General features: G+C 42.7%; 1 protein-coding gene across 6 annotated transcripts in view; it reads right to left on the minus strand.

The window, feature by feature from the left end:
- prpf40a (PRP40 pre-mRNA processing factor 40 homolog A) overlaps nucleotides 1-14,944 on the minus strand; it is a 69,933-nt gene that overhangs the window by 26,374 nt on the left and 28,615 nt on the right. For all 6 annotated transcript variants that reach the window (XM_080199081.1, XM_080199078.1, XM_080199082.1 and 3 more), the window contains 3 exons: nucleotides 7,628-7,792; nucleotides 3,485-3,593; nucleotides 3,204-3,354 (listed from right to left, as the gene is read on the minus strand). In XM_080199081.1, the coding sequence (XP_080055207.1) occupies nucleotides 3,204-3,354; nucleotides 3,485-3,593; nucleotides 7,628-7,792 (425 nt within the window). The remainder of the gene's footprint in view (nucleotides 1-3,203; nucleotides 3,355-3,484; nucleotides 3,594-7,627; nucleotides 7,793-14,944) is intronic.

The following is a 14,944-nucleotide window of genomic DNA, read 5'->3' on the forward strand; positions in this document are numbered from 1 at the left end:
GTTCAGTTCCACTCCAGTGGGGAACTTGCTGAGAAAACAATGAAAACCTAAAAGAGCGCTGATACAGTGACACAGCGTTGTCTGAACCCAGCCAGAATGTGAATTGGATCTGTGGTGGATTGGTAGTCAAGCTCCTGGCTTTCATGTCATCGTGATACAGACAGGGCCAAAGGCTTTTGTGAGGTCAAAGAAAGCCATGTACAAGCGTTGCTGTTGTTCCCTGCATTTCTCTTGTAGATGCGTGTAGTGAAGATCACGTCCATTACGCCCCATTGTGGGTGGCTCTGGAATGAGATCTTCAGCCATTGCACGAAGGCAATTAAAGAGAACTCGTGACAAACTTCCCTGTGGTCAACAGCATGAAATTTCTGTAGTTACTACTGACAGGCTTATCCCCTTTCTTGAAGATGCTGGAAAATGGAGGTTCCAGCTTGGGTGTTGAAGTCACTGAAGAGGATCAGCTTGTCAACCATTAGGACTCAAGCCAAGAGTTATTTGAGGTTGCAGCAAAATTCTTCTTTGGGTCATCTGCAGCTTCCAGTGTTGAGCTGTATGCAGAGGGCGTTAACATATTTGTTCTGGGTTAGGTGAGCTGTTTGTTCATCCTGCAAGGGGGAGTCTCTGGTGAAGCCAATCCCAACAAGGCGGTGACTTTCATCTGGTTTACTTTTCCAGAATAAGGTGCAACTGCCAGCTTGTGCCTTGAGCTGGCCTTTCCCTGTTCACCAGGTCATGTTTAGCGCAGCAACATGAATGTTGAAACGCCCGAGCTCCAGGGAAAAGATAACCATGTGCCTTTTCAGTCAGTTGTTGTTGTTTATAAGGGTTCTGGCTTCATATTAAATCATGAAAGGTGCCCAAATTCTTTTAAAGTGGGGTGGCTGTTGCACATCAGCTACCATATGGCCTTGACGGAGCAAGGCCTTGGTCCAGTGACAAAGAGTTCCAAAATGACGGGAGACCAGGCTCTGCTGTATGGGCCTAGGAATTACAAGCACCCACACTCATATTGTCCTCCTCTCTCCTTCCCACAGGATTTCTCCCTCTCGGATTCGTAAAGTGCAGCGGCAGCCTCATGAGGATGGCACTGGCCTGCGGGTCAGTTTAGAAAAATTTGCTTCTGTTAGGCATGTGGAGCCCAAGTGCTGCTGTACAGTGGGTTTGCTGCTCTCAAAGCATTTGTCAAGGAGTTGGCAACTGATGAAAGCCTTTTGATGTTTTCCGAATGACTGCTGGTGTACAACAGTGAAGGAAACATTGAATACATTGTTTGTGTTGCAGGTGTACTGTGCCTGTTAGAAATTGTGCATGAGAGTGGAGCATGCAAATTTGTCAGCACCATCAAAACCTCCATGAAAGATTGCCAGAGCTTTTTAGAAATGCTCTTACTGTCAGTGAACTGCAATGGAACTGACTGGTCCCAACACAATGATCATCAGAAGAGCAAGCTCAATGTGATGGATGTGCCAGCATTCTAAGAATACAAGCTGTTAACCATATGTTATATTGTTAAGATACACGGGTGAGGGCATTATTTTATTAAGTACTTTGATCACTTATAAATAGGGGACAGCTGGGACATTGGGTGTTGGAGACTGAACAAAGTTAATAAACTGTCAGTAAAGAAAAGCTCAAAATCTTGGTTTTGACTTTACTGACCAGCTTGGATTCTGATTACACATGTCAGAGGTGCTTTGAGCAATATAATGCATGTGGTATTATTTTGACAGCAAGGGCCCTATTTTACCATTTTGATTCTGAGTGCTGGGCGAACTTCAAACTGGGAGTGTTTCAGATCCGACTTTTAGGCCCGTTCTCCAGTGTCCCATACGCACTCTGCCTGCAAAAGTATCAGCCGAGTTCAAATTGCACTGCACAAACTTATGGGAAGGGCTTAATGCACCCGAAATCCTGCAGCTCTGATCAGCAAATCCAACTGCGCGGGCGCAGAAGAAAAACAATAGCACGGTCTTCCCCTGCCACATCCATCCCGGGCTGGATAATGCCTACCCTGGCCCCCAAGAACACTGTCTCACTCCCCCCAACATTATTGACCCTCTCATCCCCCCAGCCCCCTGCCACCCAGGGAGAACTACTGACACAGTTAGGCGTGCAGCCCATTAAGTCGATTTAAAGGCATGCAAATGCATTTAAATGGCCATTACGCCATTTCAGGTGTGATGCTGATCACAGCCAATTTTAGACCTTGGTAAAGGTGGAATCGGTGTGGAGGCAGGCAGGGATCATGTACTCACTTCACACCCGACTTTACCAACTTTCCATGCCAAAAAACAGATGCAATGCTATGGCAAAATCAGGCCCAAAGTTTTAGTGAAAACAAACATTTCCATAATTTACCTTGCAGTAGTTCACCTTGTGTTCAAGGTTCCTGTGAACATTTGCAAGATGACCTTTGGTTGACTATGACAAAACTGACATCATGGATGAAAGCTCTTGTAAAGCAAAGCAAGTTCAGATTTCATGTCAAGAAATTGTCCAGTACTGATATGTGACAAATGTATGTCGCTGGGGGAGGGGGGTAAACTTCATCCCACAGTAACTTCATTGCAGTAAGCCTACTTATGACACTAATAAATAGACTATGTTTTACTATAAATATGAATCTAAGATCCTATCCATGCAAAGAAGCCATGCGACCCAAGTCTGCACTGACTCTCTGAAAGAGCATCTGACCCAGCCTAGCCCCTCTGTCCTATTCTCGTAACCCTGCACATTTACCATGTTCAATTCAATTAGCCTGCTCATCTTTGGACTGTGGGAAAAAAACTGGCGCACCCAGAGGAAACCCATGCAGACAGAGAGAATGTGCAAATTCCACACAGTCAGATTTCATGTCAAGAAATTGTCCAGTACTGATATGTGACAAATGTATGTCGCTGGGGGAAGGGGGTAAACTTCATCCCACAGTAACTTCATTGCAGTAAGCCTACTTATGACACTAATAAATAGACTATGTTTTACTATAAATATGAATCTAAGATCCTATCCATGCAACACTGTGATAAAATGTTTGTTCGTCTAAATCACAGTTGAATCAGGATTCAGCCTCCATCCAAGTGTTTCAATCATATATGGCTTACACGATTAGTATATCGTGTCCAATCAGCTCCCTTTCCCAAAAGATCGTACACCCCTGTTTTCAGCTCTTCCAATCTGCAATTTGCTCGAACAAATTAACTTACTTTGCAACTCTTCATCCTCTGCAAAAGTTGGATTATCCATTAGATACTGCTGTGCCTCTGACCACGTTGTGCAGTACGTTACGTTAGCCATGTTGTCAAGAATGTTCTTCAGTGCCTGGGTATTCCTCTTCCTCAGTTGCCTTGCTTGTTCCTGAAATCAAGTAACAGTTGATTACATTGATTAGAATCAATGCCTTTCTACGCGCAAGAAATACAGAAAAGACATACAGCCCAATGTTAAAAGCCCTGTTCTTGTTTGGTGACTTTTTAAATATTCAAACCTTTTCTTTTTTGGCCAAGAAAAACAAAACATCTTCGTAGATCTCCTGTCGATCTCGTTCAGGAACTGCAGTCCATACTTCAGTCTCTCCAAACATCTGTTCAGCTTTCCTGGAATATTCCAAATCAGTTTATTTTAAAAGTGTATAAACACATTACTCAAAAAAAAAAATCAATATACCTTCTTCATAGTTCAATGATTTTAGTCATTGAGTAGCTGAGTCATCTGTTAGAAAACTTCTACGTTCGATCTTTGGTTTATGCCGAGTTAGCCAATGTCAGTTGAACAAGTGACACAGATATAATGTATGGAAGCTTGGATAGACTGCACCTGGAGTACTGCATGCAGTTTTGGTTCCCTTACCTCAGAAAAGATATTATTGCCACAGAGGACGCACAACAAAAGGTTCACCAGAATTGTTCTGGGATAGTGGGACTGTTTTGAGAGAGACTGGGCAAACTGACCCTTATATTCTCAAGAGTTTTGAAGAATAAGGGATGATCTCAGTGAAACCTACAAAATGTTTAAAAGGAATCAACAAGGCAGATGCAGTTAAAACACTTCCCATGGTTGGGGTGTCTCGAGCCAATTTCAAAATAAGGGGAGATGCCACTTAGGAACAAGACAAGGAGAAATTTCAATATACAGAAAGCCGTGAATCTTTGCAACTCTCTATCTCAAAGGGTCACGGAAGCTCAGCCATTGAGTATGTTTAAAGTAGAGAGAGATTTGTGATTAACAATAACATAAAGGGTTATGGTGATCCTGTGTGTAAAAGTCATTGAAGTGTCCAATCAGCCATGATTGTGCTGAATGGCACACTACTGTTTGTATGTTCCTAAGAGACACTGCAGTTGGTCTTTGCCCCCTCTTTGATCCAGAGGTATGGTCGGCCAGAGTTCACATTGAACTAACATCCAGCAACTCCAATGCACAAGACTGGAGGGAGATCTGGTGAGGGGATGTTGGCTCTGGGCAAATAATAAATAGACTCTCTCACCCTCACTTCAACCACAGGCCCTTAACCACGTACTTAACAATAACCAGCATCCACGGACTTGCAAGCAAGTAGGGATACCATACTTCAAACAAAAGGAGAAAATCAAAAAAATGTGGGGGGAAAAAAATAAACAAACTTTGAAAAGAACATAATGGCTCAAAATCTGGTGCGGCAGGAAAACAAATGATGCCAGTTTAATGTTGCTAAATTGTCTCCTGCAAGTTTGAGATGAAAATTGTGCGTGGCCTCTAAAGAATATCTCGGGCCTGTGGGAATAGGATATGAAACTGTACATCTCTATAATCAATTAAGTAATAGCACTGTTAAATTAAGTACGAGGACTGAGAAGGAAACATAATTAGAGTGGGTGCATTAATTGTTAAATCAAGTGCACAAAGAGATAAAAAAGGAAAAAAGATTAAATCTAGAGAAAAAAAATTTCAAGTTTGCTGCTTTTTCCCTCAATAGTTTCCAACAATTAAAGCCCGAATTAATGAAGTTCCATGCTTTTAACAGTTCATTTTCAGAGAACAGGGAGCTTGAACTGGTTGTAATTAACACTGAATGCATTGTGAAAAGGATATCTGGAGCTGAAAAGACTTGACTTAGCTTTCTGTGACAATATTACTTTGCATGTACCGTGCAAGTACAGGAACTTCATGCTACTTCATGCAGTGCAACATGCAATTTTCAGAAAGCCAAAATCATCTCCAACATCAACTTCTCAACAAGTGCTTTGAATCAGACATCTTTGCTGGAGCTGCAATGGTCTTTGCACATAAATAATAGTACCATCAGCTTTGCTGTTATATTGACAGCAAATTTTGGACCAACATGGTGACAATTTTGAAGAGTAGAAATCATTGTAGGTTTACAAGCTCTCAATTTGTTTTAAAATGAGGAACACTTTTCACTAACTGCATGTTGAATAGACTAAGAAAGATTCTTGAGACTTCAGCTTCTTTTTGCAATGGACAAGCATTGAATAAAGAAGAAATGCTTGTGTCTTGAAGTTTTTTTGAATGCAGCAAAGAAATCTAATCTCTTTTTCCTGCTGGAGAACAAACCATCACATTTTTGTTTCCCCAGTGCACATGGTTAAACACCTCACACTTTTAAGTTGACAAATCAATAGATAATGCACATAAAGAATCTATCTACCTCACTCATTTTGGAATTTCCAGTTTTGGCACACTTTCATATGCATCCTCCGCAGCTACTGGCCAGAACTTCCTGGCTATTTCCACCGATGGGATCTTTCTGTGTCATAGACGGTAAACCTCTGCCGTGGGTTTCCTAATGGCAGAGGGCGCATACAGCAGGAAACTTCGTTGACAGAGGTGGGCCAGAAGATCCCACCACCAGCCAGTGGCAGACCCCTTCTATCGCTGCAAAATACTGTTTTCAAGCCTCCTTTTGCAGGGGGCTCAGGCTGTGCTCCCCATTCCCAACCCAGGCTTGCCAAACCACAATGAGGCTTGGGCTTCACTGCTCCCACTCACTCACAGGCCTGCCAAGTCCAACAGAGTAAAAAGTCTGACAACACGTTGTCAGACTTTTTACTGTGTTTACGCCAGTCCAACGCCGGCATACCCACATCAAGTCCAACAGAGCCAACCCTGCCTGTGGAACCTCAGTGATCTGCTGTTGACTTCTTCCGAATCCCAGGCCTTGTCGAGCTTAGAGTTCTGCTGATCTCCCCCCTCCCCCGAACTTGTGGAGCCTTGAGCTCCAGTACTGCCCTTCTCCCACGCAAAAGCATGCCAGACCTCATGGGGTGTGAGCTCTGCTGCTAACCCTGTCCTCCTAGTGGCCAGCAGCAGAGCACATCTGCCCAATGGGATAAGCAACAGATCTCTGAGCCTGCTCTCAGCCTTATTATCAGATTTTCCAGACTTTGAGATTCACTCCTCCTGGCTTAGGTCACATAGAAGACACCAGCCAAGCCAATGTAGAGATCAGAAAAACAATTAAAAGGGACAAAATCCATTGTCCAAAAATTGGAATTTCACCAAATGGTGGAAATATCTCACTCCTGCAGAAGCACCATTCACGTCCTGTTGTTATTGTTATTGGAAGATAATTATGCACTTCAACTTCTACTGAAATTTATGCCTGATAAGTGTCTCCAAATTTACTTCCTGCTGATACGAGACAGCTACATTCTCAAACTCAAAAATGAAAAAAAATTATTTTCACATTAAGAGCAAAAAGCCTTCTTTACATACTTGACAGTTTTCTATACAACACTATTGGAGTCTACCACCTCCTTATCTTATCAGAATGACTATCATAAAATGTTGAGGATACTTGACACCAAATCTAAATGAAGGACCACATTTGTAATGAGCAATCAACAACTTAGCATCCAAAAACAGCATAAAACACAATTTTTAAGAAAACACTGGCTCAAGCTTTAAGCAACAAGGCATCAGTGCAAAAAAGAGTCGTCCTTTAATTTCACTATTTATGGCAGTAGAATTGATAATCCTTCCAAAATTGATTACCAGGAAACTAAAACAAATGGTACATACTACTAGCAAAGCAACAAATTCAGATCAGTTTCTACCATGAACTGAATGAAATATCTACAATTTCATATTCTGGTCTATCTATAATCTGATAGCTCAGTGTCACAGGCAATTATTTGAGATGGTAAAAAACATTACAGTGAACTAAAACATCTGTTGTTTTCTCTGCTGGCACAGAAAGTGGATCTAGGGAGTTGATTTACAAATTACTTAAACTTAGAATAACTTTTAAACAGACTAATTTTCCTCCTTTTACTTACATATTTTTTAAATTTAATAAAGATTTACCGGACATTCTAACAATATGGTTTTAGCAACAGATTTTGCTGAGGCCCTTGGCGGAGGTGAAAATAAAATGGATTGACATTACCAAACCACAGAACAGATGTACACAGCCTCTAGACAGTTTCCTTAGCCAAAAGGAAATAAACATCTTCATTAGCACTGTCAACAAGGTTGTAAAGCAGAATTTATAAGAAAAAAAACATGCAACTTATTCAGGATAAAGAACTCTCAGCATTGTCAGAACAGATTATGATCAATCTGCTAGGTCAGCATATTCCAACTTGCAACTGATAAATTGTTTACATACTCCAGGTAGAAGTAACCGTACCTGTATCTGGTAGTAGATGTCATTTTTTCATGGTTTTCAAGAAATCGCTGGAAGTTTTCTTTTGCTTCTTTATAACGGAGCCTGGCTTCTTCCTTTTCTTCTTTCTCAGTTTGTATTTTATATGCATTAAACGCTTGTTTCTTTTCACTAAGTTTTGGTAATGCACTGCATGATTCAAAGAATAGTTTGTTACAATGGGCAAAAATGAAGGAACCAAAGTACAAAATACCACTAGAACAACAAAATTAACTAGTTCATTAAGATTATGAGATAATTGAAACAGAAGATCTGATAATTTGGCCCAATCAGCATTACAACAAAGAGTGATTCTTACCATAGAAACCCTACGATGCAGAAGGGGGCCATTTGGTCTGCACCTGCTCTCTGAAAGAGGATTCCACTCAGGTCCTTCCCTCTGCCTAATCCCATAATCCTCCAGTTACCATGGCAAAACCATCTAACCTACACATCTTTGGACTAAGGGTTCGATTTTACCATCAAGTTGCGCACGTTTCTGGGTGCAAAAACCTGGTAAAGTTGGGCCTGAGGGGAGTAGCTCGATCCGCACCTGCCTCCATGCCAGTTACCCCATTCCCAAGGCCCGAAAATGGCCACAATCGGGACTGTGCTCAAAACAAGTGCAAGAGCCATTTAAATGCATTTGCATGCATTTAAATTAACTTAATGGACTGCACGCCCAACCTTATTGGCACTTCCCCTTTTACCATTGTGTTCACCCATCCAGAATCGGCGCCATGCTGCAAAGATGTGTAGGTTAGATGGTTTTGCCACGATAACTGTGGAGGGTATGGGATTAGGCAGAGGGAAGGACCTGAGTGGAATGCTCTTTCAGAGAGCAGGTCAGACCAAATGGCCTCCTTCTGCATCGTAGACATGCTCCATGAAAGTCCGATTTAAGAACATAAGAAATAGGAGGAGTAGGCCATCCAGCCCTTCGAGCCTGCCCCGCCATTCAATAAGATCATGGCTGATCTGTCGTGTCTCAGTTCCACATTCCCGCCCTCTCCCCATAACCCTTAATCCTCTTGCCTATCAAAAACCTATCAACCCGCGTCTTAAAAATATTTAGCGAGGCAGCCTCCACCACTTCAACGGGCAGAGAATTCCAGAGATTCACCACCCTTTGAGTGAAGAAGTTCCTCCTCAACTCTGTTCTAAACCGCTCCCCCCCCTCCTTTATCTTGAGGCTGTGCCCTCTAGTCCTACTGTCCTTTCTGAGCAGGAAGAGCCTCTCCACCTCAATCCTATCCATCCCATTCATCATCTTATATGTCTCAATGAGATCTCCCCTCAATCTTCTAAACTCTAACGAGTACAAGCCTAGTTTATTCAGCCTCTCCTCATAGTTCAACCCCCTCAACTCCGGTATCAGTCTAATAAACCTCCTCTCTGCACTCCCTCCAAGGCCAAAATATCCTTGCGTAAGTGCGGCAACCAAAACTGCACACAGTACTCCAGCTGTGGCCTCATCAGTGCCCTATACAGCTGCAGCAAGACCTCCCTACTTTTATAGTCAATCCCCCTCGCTATGAAGGCCAGCATCCCATTTGCCTTCCTGACCACCTGCTGCACTTGTAGGCTGGGTTTTTGCGACTCATGCACAAGGACCCCAAGGTCCCTCTGCACTGTCGCATGCTGCAGTTTTTCGCCACGTAAGTAGTAGTCCTTCTTACCATTATTCCTACCAAAGTGGACAACCTCACATTTGCCAACATTAAATTCCATTTGCCCAGCCTATCTAGATCCTTCTGCAGACTCTCCACATCCTCCGCACAATTTGCCGTTCCACCAATCTTGGTGTCATCAGCAAATTTCAACACCATACACTCGGTTCCCTCCTCCAGATCATCTATATAAATGGTAAATAGCTCAGGCCCCAGCACCGACCCCTGGGGCACTCCACTAGTCACCAACCACCAATCCGAATAGCACCCATTGACCCCCACTCTCTGCCTCCTATTTGACAGCCAATCCTCTATCCACGCTAACACCCTACCCCCAACTCCATGCCCCCTGACCTTCTGTAATAACCTCTTGTGAGGCACCTTGTCAAACACCTTCTGAAAATCAAGAAACACCACATCCACCGGCTCTCCTCTATCCACCGCCCTAGGCACAACCTCATAGAACTCCAATAAATTCGTCAGACACAACTTCCCCTTAACGAAACCATGCTGTGTCTGCTCTATCAAACAATTCTCAAGATGCCTCGCTATTTTCTCCTTGATCACGGATTCTAACATTTTCCCTACAACAGACGTTAAACTAACCGGCCTATAATTCCCTGCCTTTTGCCTGCCACCCTTCTTAAACAACGGTGTAACATTAGCCGTTTTCCAATCTTCCGGCACTTCCCCGGAATCCAGCGACGTTTGGAAAATAATCACCAAGGCATCCACTATCACCTCCGCCATTTCTTTCAGAACCCTTGGATGCATTCCATCCGGTCCTGGGGACTTGTCCACAATCAGTCCCTCCAGTCTGTCGAGCACTGCCTCTCTAGTAACAATAATGTCACTCAGGCCCTCCACTCCTACCATCTTTCCATCGCTAACACCCGGCAAATTATTCACGTCCTCCTCCATGAAGACCGAAACAAAAAAGTTATTTGGCGCTTCAGTTAGTGAAGAGGTAAGTGCTGAGCATCCAATGGCTCTTGCTTGAGATGAGGAGAAGGGGGAGCGATCGGTCTGGGTGATGGAGGGGGTAGGGGATAAGGGGTCAGTAATGTTGGAGGAGGTGGGCAATATCTGTGGAGGCCAATAGGATGCATTGTCTGGCCTGGGAGGGATGCGGCAGGGCAGCAGCATTCTATCTCTTCTTTTTTTCTGCACACGCACAGTTGGAGGCACTGATCGGAGTTCAGGATTTCAGGCTCATTAAGCCCTGCTCACAGGCTTGTGCAGCACAATTCGGAATCACTGATATATTTTTGCAGGCAGTGTACGGGATGCCTGAGAACTTTGTTAAAAATTAGATCTGAAACACACCCAGTTTCGAGTCCGCCCAGCACTTAGAGCCCTAAGAGACAATTTAGCATGGCCAGTCCACCTAACCTGCATATCTTTGGACTGAGGGAAGCAACCGGGGCATTCGGAGGAAACCCATGCACGTACGGAGAGAACGTGCATACTCCACAGAGTCACCCAAGGCTGGAACTGAACCCAGGAACCTAGCACTGTGAGGCAGCAGCGCTGCATTATGCCATCATCAAAATTTGAAAGCATCTCTAATAGCATCAGACAAAAGAAAATTAAAAGATGATAAGCCTAACAGGTTGATTCCAAATCTACAAGTAGAAGTTCCGTAGAGATTCATAAAGCATCTAATGGCATTTTGGAAAGGTGTTTAAAGAGACATAGGTTATTTCAGTAATTGGTGCCAGGAGCTCTGATATGTCTACTGCATAGATTTCATGCTAACTGCAGACAGAAACATAGAAAATAGGAGCAGGTGGTGGTTATTCTGTTCTTCAAACCTGCTCCACCATTCGTTACGATCATGGCTGATCATCCAACTCAACAGCCTGATCCTGTCTTCCCCCTATATCCTTTGATCCCCTTCACCTCAAGTGCTATATCTAACTGCTTCTTGAAAACATACAATGTTTTTGCCTCAACTACTTTCTGTGGTAGCAAATTCCACTGTCTGACCACTCTCTGGGTGAAGAAATTTCTCCTCATCTCTGTCCTAAACAATCTATCTTCTATGCTCAGACTGTGACCCCTGGTTCTGGACACTTCCATGACGACTTGTAAGAAAAACACTAAAGCAAATAAGTTCCCAGAACAATGGTGAACAACAAGCAATAAATACGTCTATGGTCCAATTTTAGATTTATACCACTTTCTTAACATTTACCAAATGGGATGGGGGGTTGAAATTTACTAGTCCCCAAAAATGGGCATGATGATCATGATCAGGATACAGTATTGATTATGCCCGCTGCTATTGATATAGGGAGCACACCAACTTCGTGCTGCTGTTTAATTTGCAGCCGGGCTGAAATGGACTGTTAAGTGGCTACACACCTCAGCATGGCTTGTGTGTTTGTGTGTGCGTGCGCGTGCGTAAGACTAGCATCCTTTAAAGCTATTCTGTACCATCTAAACACAGCCTGCACCTGGAGCAGGTTCTGGAACTGTTTGTGATATAAAGACCAGGTAAAAAGAGTGAATTATGGTGCAACAAAGAAGAAAGCACGTTCCTAGGTTTTTTGACGCTAAGCTGGGTGCGTTGGTCGAGGTGAAGGACAAGAAGAGGGAGGCCCTATATTCCCAGGAATCAAAAAAATGCTCCAGACAAACTGTGACAAGTCAGTGGGAACACATAGCTAAGGCAGTCAATGCCAACAACGAAGCTCCGAAGGCATGGATGCAGTGTTGCAAGAAGTTCAATGAAGTCACATGAATGGACAAGATCTGTAAATTCATCTTCAAATGCCATATTCCACCAACTGTACATACTGTTAAATGCCACACACTCCCATCACTCAATTGTGGTTATTAGATGAATCATTAATAGACAAGTCAGCCAGAAAGGGTTGCCTCCTCCCTTCCACTTTCTTTCTCTTCTCAGCTGGTTGATGTATAGCTATGCCTCATGATGGCAAGGTTGTGCAGCAGAACAGTTTTCTTCACAGCCAATGGCAGTGTAGCCATTGCCTGGTGAGGCTGCGGTTATGGTGGCAGCAAGTGACAAATTTCAATGAGGAGATCCTCACTGAATTGAAGAAATGTGACACACCATTGCTTGCTGAAGATCAAATAGAAGAATTACTTCCTGGACATACAGGACAGTTTTGGTATCCTGTTGAGGGCCCTTCTCCCCTTTCTCCCTCTTCTAGGAGCATATCCACCTGGTGTCACTTTATCTCCTTCTCCCTGTCATACTATAATCCAACAAGAATGTAAACTGTTGTGCCAATGTCAGGGAGCAAGTAGTTTGTACAGAATCCTTGAAGTCAGGAAAAATCCATTGGCACCTTCCACACATTCCCTGCAGACTTTAGCTAATTTAAATACCTCTAGCAACCACAAACCACAATGAGAATCAGCAGAAATCAATCAACTACAAAATTCTAAGCAGCTGCTGATCCCTTTAAATAGGCCTGGTGGGCTTAATACAGGTTCAGCTGTGTTCAAGAAATGGCAGTAACTGAAGCATCGAGCTGCAAAACAGTATTGCTGGCATTAAATCACTGACATCATGATGTGTCTAATCAGCTGCTTACTGCACGTGTGCCACACCCTCAACAATATGGCATCCACTACAGTACGTGCTGGACGTGCACATCTGTACACCATTTAGAAGCCAAAATGTCACAACACCACAAAATTGGGCATGAAGCAGCCAAATTTTGATATTTAAGTCTCATTATTAGCATTAACTTAAAAAAGATGAGTTGAAGGCTGACCACTATCTATGTAACCATATTGCAGAAAGTAATCAATCTTTTTGATAACAGAGGATCAGAGACAAAGGAAAAGGGAAAATTATTTCTATCCCTGCTTCCTCAGTTAGTTTACTTATGTGAGTATTTTTATTTGTTTACAGAGTGACAATGTTTCCAGTGAGAGATGGGTAAGAATTCAATCTGGAAAGATGGAAGTTGACAGCATTTCAATGGATTCCATCTGGATATGTTAAATCAAATTTTCATGCAACAAGTTTCCCTATTCTATTATTGCTTACTGTTTCAAAAAAAATTCAAACCAATAAGTTTAATTTATTTTGAGAACTACTGCCCTTACACAAATCGAGGTATCACCCTTCATACCAAAGTTTTTGGAACCTGGAGTTCAAGTAGTTTCGTCATTTTTCATTTTTATTACATTTGCCTCGAATGCTTATCACAAAAAATTGAGCAACAGTTCTTAAACAATAGATTTTGTAAGCAGTCAGCAGTTAATGCAAGTCAATGACTATCACTAACTCACAAACTAATTGGCCCGCAAACAGAAAAACAAATTCCAACCCACCATGCTTGCTTTGACAGATGGAACTCTCTGCTCTTATCCCTCATGAGGACTACAGAAGAAGAATAATAAGTACTCTCCCTCAATTCCCCTACCTGTTTAGTCAAGTCCCAGCAGAGTAATTACGAGATCGCAACAGGCACAGGAATAATAGGAGGCAAAATGCCATAATTATGCCTCAAATATCAAGGTGGATTCAGCATTTTAATCTCAGTATTTAATGGGCAATTCAATGCCAGAATATTACGACCCGGAATTCAGACTCATGAAACTTATAGCTGAGTATGAAGAAGAATACCTCCTAAAACAACCACTCTCAACATACAGTCTGACTTCAGTTTACCGTTACAGAATACTACATAAAAAAAAGGCCTGGAAACACCCCATCATTGCAACATAATCAGCTGTGTACAACTCCAAAAACCTGCTACAGCATACCAGCTTTCACCCTAATCTGACACAACAGAATTCCTCAATATATCCACTATGTGTAGATTCTGAATCTGTTGCAAGAAAGGCATTACCAGGTGATAACAACACCTTGACAAAAGCCACAACAGCCCTTTCACACAGCTCAATGGGCATTTCCCAGGAGCCAGACACATTGTAAAAAGCTCCAACAAGGCACCTCCAACACTAGCCCAGCAAAAGATTTTCAACAGATCCTTACAAATATAACTCCAGCCTTCACTCTACATTTGTCTGCAAATCAAAAGGCAATAGACGAAGCCTGAGGGGCCTAGGAATGAGACCTACGCTGCCAGATAGAGGAAGGGTGGAGATAATTATAGAAACAGATCCCCATGACTATTGGCAAATGCAAGAAATGGTTTAGGACAATACATAAAGTGTAGCCCAGATCCACAAATTTCATGCCTCCCTGGTGAATGTCTGAGAGGTTACAATTTCAAAAGTGAATGTACATTTTCTGGTTGCGCCTCACATTCAATAACTATAGACAGCAGTTTGGGAAATGAGAGATGTTACAGCACTCAGTTCCTGCAGGATTAGACCCGAGACATACATACTGCAGAACGTGCTCCACGAGCAATATCATTTGTGCCTCGTGGGTCATTGGCAATATACTGAATGTATCAGCCACTACCAGCAGCAAGAAAGCTACCTGTGGAGAAGAGCAGCAGACATAAACCAGCTGGATATACAGTCTTTTCCTAGAATTCTTTCTTGAAAGCCAGAAAATCCCAGCACACATTCAGACAGCCTCCATAAAGATAAGACAGACAACATGGAAAACAACTACAAGCCACAGAGTTTTGCCCATTGGCCCCTGAAGTCCTAGAGTACAATAATCTATTCT

This window comes from Carcharhinus amblyrhynchos, chromosome 11, assembly GCF_965287045.1.
Source record: "Carcharhinus amblyrhynchos chromosome 11, sCarAmb.v2.hapA, whole genome shotgun sequence".
NCBI classification, from domain to species: Eukaryota; Metazoa; Chordata; class Chondrichthyes; order Carcharhiniformes; family Carcharhinidae; genus Carcharhinus; species Carcharhinus amblyrhynchos.